We start from the raw sequence: 7216 nt of genomic DNA, 5'->3' as shown, positions 1-7216 counted from the left end.
CCAAAATGAGTGATTCCAGTGACAAATTTGAGATGGGTGAATCTCTAAATTAGTTCACATTAGCTTTTTGTCGCTTAAAATTATCTAAAGTATGTAAAAAAATCGAAACTTTTAAAATTTCAGAAGAACTTACGGCTGGAATTTAGCTCGTTACCAACCGTAACTCTCAGTTACGGTTCCAAAAGTATCGAATACCAACCGCAACTGGTTCAATTTTGGGAAAACCCAATCGTAATACCAGCTACGGTTGGTAACTAATGAATCGAGATCAACCGTAACTAACCTACGGTTGGTAAGGTTATTTGAGTTACAAGTCGTAACTCAAATACGGTTGATAACAGTAATGCACTTACAAACCGTAAAAAGAAAATTAAACATCCAGGAAAACTTACGGTTCGTAACTTAAGTAACGAGACCAACCGTAAGTAATTTACGGTTGCAAAAAATTTTCGTAACTAAACATTTTATCTCAAAATCAAGAACTTACGGTTGGTATTTGAGTTAAATGAACCGTAACATCAACTAAATCTATAGTTACGGTTCCAATTGGAGTTATTACCAACCGTAACTCACATGCAACGTAGAAATTTCAATTTCATTTTTGATCCAAAACCCTAATTTTTGATACAAAACTAACTTAAATCAAACACAATAAACTACACCCTAACTGGGTCTTTTCGAAATATAGTGTTCAATCAACGATTATCAATTTTTCAAATTGTTGATTAATCGAGGACGATGAAATTTCAATTTCAATGGAGGAGGAGAAGAGAAGAGAAGAGAAGATGAAAAAATCAAAAAAGTTTTTTGATATTTCTGATTCCATTAGGTTAAAAATTGGAGAGGGTAACCTAGTCAATTCACACCCGCTATAGGACACCCCTAATCAATAAGAGGGACATTGTTATCACAATTGCCGTCCCTCTGATGGAACATGCCGCAGGGTTGAATAAAAAACTATGTCCAAATTTTGCTTTGCATACGGGTAATATCACGACTCACGAGTGGTGCAAAGTTCATCGGACTTGTGAGCATCACATATAAAGTTAATTTCGCTTGTGTCTGCTGGTTTTTTTGTTTCTCTTTTCAACTTTTACTTCAACTTCAACTAGGCGTAGCAACAGGGGCATTGGAATGTTAGTTCCTGACATGTAAAAGTGGGAGCAAATAGTGAATTGGTACAAAGCTTTCGGATCAAAACCAAAAGCTGAAACTTATAAGGGGGTCGGCGGTATTAAACAATTGCCCCATTAATTGCGATTTTTCTGAGTCATTGTTTGTATGTAAGAATATCATCTTCTTCTACTGAAACTCTAAACAGACAATACTCTGTTTATTTTCTCTGTTTCTCTCTTCTCATCTTCTTCAACACAGAGGAGTGTTTAAGAGTGAGAGTGATAGACTGGGAAGAAGAAGGTGTAGCCATGGCTAGGAGCTTAACATGTAAAACATCCATGATCATAATATTTCCATCTCTCGTACTAATATTCATCTTATTCTCATCACTTACTCAACAACATCATGTTAGTTATTTATATTCATCCTCTTTTCCTTTGCACCAATCCTATGTCAAGCAATACTTCCATTCTTCTCCTTCATCATCAACTAATGGAAATCTAGAGCATGAACCCATATTAAAAATCTCTCCTTCTCCTTCTCCTGAACCTTCAACTGTACCTTCTCCGTCCCCTTCAAGCACAACTTCTTCAGCTGAGTCACCTTCAAATCATGACTTCTTTAATGAACTTCTTTCGAATTCTACCACTATTATCAGTTCTAACACTACAACTACTGATAGCACTGTGAAAGTTATTAAAGTAAGCAAAACCTATCTGTTTCTCTAAACAAATCAGATTTTTCATTAGTTTTTGAGTTAGCTTTTGTATGCATGATTATTAACAGATGAAGACTAGTGTAGACAAAATCGAAGAAGGTTTAGCAAAAGCTCGAGAAAACATACGAGATGCCGTTCGATCTCGTAACGTAACAACATCAGATGGTAGAGACGATTTTATTCTGAAAGGAGCGAATATCTACAGAAATCCATATGCCTTTTATCAGTTAAGATTTACCTTAAACCCTTAATCATATTTTTTAATTCAATACTTTAACATATATTATTGTATATTTTTTCTAATTTGATGATGACACAATCTTAAGGGGTACAAAATCAAATACTTCAATGAATGATGATGAAAATAGTAAACGGGTCCGTTACTAGGATTGGATTTTAAAATGAGTACAAAAAAGCAACAATGGAGGATTTTGGTAGCACTAGGGCACCACCACCACCTAAATTATTAGGAAAGGGCCGGGGGCATTGTTTTTAGTGCTGAACACACCCAAGTTGATGTCATATGATGATGAGAAATCTATCTTCTTCTTCTTTTTTCCGTTTTTGAGTGGGGGTAGTGTTCATAATTTCATACATCATCTTTAACGATTCTCCTCTATTTATTCAGGGTCCTTGTTGTTTTTATCTTCAAAATAGTGTATACAGTTAGTAACTTCTTGCTTTGTTCTTTTCTCAATGGAGGGCTTCTTTTATTAGGATTCCATTTTGGTGGCCAAAGGAATAATAGGGGGCAGTCCCTCTAAATTGTGGTCCATTGACCACCAAACACCCATGTTTGAGTTTTCAACTTTGCTTAGCTTTCTTTTTTGTGCCTAACTTTTTATCTCTTTGTCAACTTTCTTTGATTCTTGCTTAAAGATTTATAGAACACCCCCCTTTATCCAACTAGTAGACTATTATGGCATGAATGAATCAAAAGATAAGATAAGGCAGTACAAATTTTCAGGAAAAAGAAGAAGAAGGATTCTTAGTTATTACCTTACTGTCAAGTTTCAACCACTTCATATGCAGATATTAATTTCACCCAACGAGTAATTCAGAGCCGCCACTTAATTCTTGCATAGACGACAGACCTCAATGGGGCTATGTCCTGTAATCTTCCTTTATTACCATCATAAATTTTGCAACTCAGAACTTGTGGAGACTTGAAATATTTTGACAATAAATGTTGGAGATCAGAAGTTATTTCAAAACTTTGAAATATCCATAATCCAACACTGGGGTATGGTTTCACAGAAAACTTGTACGTCTAGTCCATTTGGAAGCCTTACATCCCTTCGGTTTGAAGTGAATGGGAACATCTAATAGTAAAAAAAATTTACGTGTAGTAAATTATTATTGTAGATTAAATTTTGTATTTGCAAATTTATTAGCATGGGTTTATAAGTAAATCAGCTTTCTAAAATTCTTTTGTTTTTGATAAAAATTATAGGAGTCATGTCGAGATGGAGAAAAGATTCAAGGTGTGGACATATAAAGAAGGAGAACAGCCTTTAGTACATGATGGACCTGTAAACAACATATATTCGACTGAAGGACAATTTATTGATGAAATGGAAAGTGGGAAAAGCCTGTTTATAGCTAAGCATCCAGATGAGGCTCATGCATTTTTCCTACCGTTTAGTGTTGCTAACGTTATTCGTTATATCTATAAGCCAATTACTAGCTTCTCCAGGGACCGTCTTCAACAGTTCGTCGAAGACTATGTTTCTGTTGTTGCGAATAGGTACCCATATTGGAATAGAAGCAGCGGTGCCGACCACTTCATGGTTTCTTGTCATGATTGGGTAAGGAATGAAACACGGTTGCTTTATTGAGGTTATTGTATACCAATCCGTTATCCCGGTGCTTAAGGCATACTTGTTCTTACTTTTTTGATTTTGCAGTCACCCCAAGTCTCTAATGCACATCCGGATCTATTCAAAAATTTCATTAGAGTTCTATGCAATGCCAACACCTCAGAAGGATTTCGACCAGAAAGAGATGTAACTCTACCGGAAATCAATCTCCCGTTCGGACTTTTAGGTCAACCCATGATCAGCAACCGCCCGTCAAAACGTACCATTCTCGCGTTCTTCGCAGGTGGAGCTCACGGGAACATAAGAAAGGTGCTACTAAATGAATGGAGAGGTAAAGATAATGACGTTCAAGTTTATCAGTACTTGCCCAAAAACTTAAACTACTATCAATTAATGGGCAAGAGCAAGTATTGTCTGTGTGCAAGTGGATATGAAGTTGCTAGCCCTCGAGTAGTTGAAGCAATACGCGCAGAATGTGTTCCGGTTATTCTATCAGATAGTTATGTGCTACCATTTAGCGATGTTCTTGATTGGAGTAAGTTTTCGGTTAATATTCCTGTAAGGGATATCCCAAAAATTAAAGAAATTTTGCAGGCAATACCATTACGTAAGTACTTGCAAATGCAGAATAGATTGAAACAAGTTCAAAGACATTTCTCTGTCAACCGGCCGGCAAAAAGATTTGATGTCATTCATATGGTTCTTCATTCGGTATGGTTAAGAAGGCTTAACATTGGATTATTATCTTGATTTGTTTGTTTAAGTAATAGTTAGTGAAAATTCATCTAGTCTGTTTTTTTTTTTTTTTTTTTGGTAAATTTGATTGTAAATATACATGTACTAACCATCCTAATCTATCAATAAAAATTGAGATATATTGGGTGGTTAATCGATGAATCAATGCGGTAGAATTCCATACATGGTGATCTCATTTGTGAATATTCAAAGGCGCCACGGGGTCCTTACAAAACTCATTTGAATGGAAAATACGAATGATTGGGAAATTCTAAACGAGTTAAAAAACCCGAAAATGGGCTATATAGCCAAAAGGGAACCTTTTCTGGGCCATATGCACAGGTAGGAATTAGGCCTGGGTCAAATGACCAGAAGAATCTTTTAATGTGGAGAGACCTTACTACCTTTTTGTAACCGTTCGTCCAGCACGTTCTCCTTCTCTTCATCAAAACCATCGCACTCTTTAACAAAAACCAGAACAACCAACTCTCATCTTCATCTTCTCACAAAACTCTGTGAGTTTTCAAACCACCGACGTTCATCTTCATCGTCACCAGAAAATACCAAATCGATTTCCTCCACCGTCTACTAACAAATCATCACTAACAGAAATCAGTTTCATCAACCGGTTCAACACCATCAACTCTACCAGAAATTGGTTTCATCCACCGTCTGTTAAACACCATCAACACTACAAGAGGGCTTTCTGAGAATTAGGGTTTCAAGCATTTCAGTGTATTGGAAGAGTTAGGGTTTCAATCGATCCACAAAATGTCTCCTAGAACTCGTAAGTTTTCAAACCCTAACTTTGTTTTGTTCTTAATTTCAGAATTGCATGATTAAATTGTTGAATTGGTTGTTATTATTTTCATTTCAGTAGATTAATGTGTTGAATTGCTTGTTTTATTTTCATTTCAATTAGTATCTTTTGGCTATGAAACTGGTTTGCATCCGGTTATTTAAGCATTTCCACCGTGAAATTGGTTGAAGTGAAATTGGGTTATCTGGTTATCCAAATTGTTTCAGCAGGTTTAACCAGGATGGAACTGGTTTCATCCAGTGTTAATCTGCAGTGTATATTTTTTCAGTAGATTAAAACTGGATGAAACCAGTTTAGTTCAGGTTTGAAGATACATCCTATATTGAATATAAGACTATTAGCATGATAGTATTGTATGTTGTGAATTTTGGTAATAAATTATATCATGATTTAATTTGGTTGTTGTATGAAAATCTATGTTATGGATTGAATCTGGTTATGTTTTGGATGGATTGCATGAAATTGGGTTTGCATTTGGTTACGAAGTGATGCTCAGCAGGTGTTTGAAACTGGTTTTCATTAAACTTTAAGTTAGGATGTAACTGATCTGTTGGTGGTATTAAATTTAATGATTATGGGACTAATAACATCATACTGTAATGGTGTATTTAGGATGTAGAATAATTTCAGATGATGGATTAAATCTGTATAGTTAGGATGTAGACAATATAAGTTGATTCATTTTGGAAAAACTAAACTAAACATCTCAGTTTAAGTTAGGATGTAACTGGGGTAAAGACGATGAAACTGAACTAATCGTTGGTCTTAATTTGGTGTTAGGAAGTATTTGATGGTTTGCATATTTTGGTGGTCTTAATTTGGTGTGATTGTGGGACTAATAACAGCGTAAACTCATTTTCTTTGCCTTCTTCAGACCATGTTAACATGTATAATATATAGATGTAAGTGGGTTTCATCTGATACCTCCAGAAACTTGGTTTCATCTAACTATTGTATATAGGATGTAACTGGGTTTCATCTGATACCTGCAGAAAATGATTTTCATCTAGCATTAAAGATGGGATGTAATTGAGTTTCATCCACAGATTTAAAATATGACTTAACTGGTTTCATCCAAATTGTTGCAGGAAGCAGTAGCAATGAGAGTAAGAAGAGTGCCGGTGCTGAAAGAAAATCCAAGAAAAAGCATGATGTGAGCGTGAGTGGTGAGTCTAGCACAGGGAATGTGGATGATGTGGGTGCCGAAATGGATGAAGACAAGCCAGAGAAAAAGGAAGGAAATAAGACGTTCAGATCAAACATGAAACCGACAGTTGAAGTGCTGGAATCACTGGTATTTACTGAAAGACAATAGGTTGTGTTAAGGAAGACTAAATTTTGGAACTTTATTGAGGCGATCAAACAAGGAAAAGTTGGCAAGGCCGAATGTAGCAACAGTGCGGATAACGTTGATGTCGTCGTGAAATCAGATTGTCCACAACAGTGCGAAAATAGGTCGTTAACTCTTTGAACTGAAATTATAACATACAAACTGAAACGAAGTTTGAACCGACATTACATTTTTTTTCTAGATCTGTAAACTGACATTACATATTCATTTGTCTTGCAGTCCTGATTCGTTGATGTATGTTATCTACTTCATTGAATGGGCAATGACAAACGGTTACTCCTTTGAATGCAAAGATACTCTTGGAGAGGAGATGGACACAAGACGAATAAATCTCGCATATGAAATCCTAACTGATGAGAATAGCTGCTGGAAAGTTTGATGTGTTTAGGTTGTTTAGAAAAAATTTATTAATGTAGTTCATACGGAAGTACTTTTTTTTGTTGGACTATGTCTTTGCATAAATTTGTGATCCGTGGATTCGTCTTAATTAAAATATGAACTTTTTTACTGAAAAATGCCTATACTTCAATTTCATGATAATTGTGTTTGAATATGTTAGCCATAAATGATTAAATTTGCAGGTTGAAAAAAGATTTTTTTGTCAGAATGTAACCAGGCTTGGATGAAACTGGTTACATCCTAGCCTGTATAAAACT

The 7216-nt window shown here is 35.5% G+C and overlaps 1 protein-coding gene across 1 annotated transcript; it reads left to right on the top strand.

Moving 5' to 3' along the window:
• Positions 1 to 1187: 1187 nt before the first annotated feature.
• LOC113275449 (probable glycosyltransferase At5g20260) lies at positions 1188 to 4548 on the top strand. The gene is made up of 4 exons (XM_026524956.1): positions 1188 to 1817; positions 1903 to 2060; positions 3288 to 3642; positions 3742 to 4548. The coding sequence occupies exons 1-4, from the start codon at positions 1425 to 1427 to the stop codon at positions 4402 to 4404; spliced, it is 1569 nt and encodes a 522-aa protein (XP_026380741.1). The 5' UTR covers positions 1188 to 1424; the 3' UTR covers positions 4405 to 4548.
• Positions 4549 to 7216: the final 2668 nt, after the last annotated feature.

This window comes from Papaver somniferum, chromosome 4, assembly GCF_003573695.1.
Source record: "Papaver somniferum cultivar HN1 chromosome 4, ASM357369v1, whole genome shotgun sequence".
In the NCBI taxonomy this organism is placed as follows: Eukaryota; Viridiplantae; Streptophyta; class Magnoliopsida; order Ranunculales; family Papaveraceae; genus Papaver; species Papaver somniferum.
Note: the sequence above shows the minus strand (reverse complement) of the source record. Positions and strands in the feature narration are given on the sequence as shown.

Bases quoted from the DNA above. Each gene is read 5' to 3' on its own strand.
- LOC113275449 (XM_026524956.1), top strand. From the start codon at position 1,425: ATGGCTAGGAGCTTAACATGTAAAACATCCATGATCATAATATTTCCA. The intron at 1,818-1,902 runs GTAAGCAAAACC...GATTATTAACAG, and splicing joins GCACTGTGAAAGTTATTAAA to ATGAAGACTAGTGTAGACAA. The intron at 3,643-3,741 runs GTAAGGAATGAA...TTGATTTTGCAG, and splicing joins TGGTTTCTTGTCATGATTGG to TCACCCCAAGTCTCTAATGC.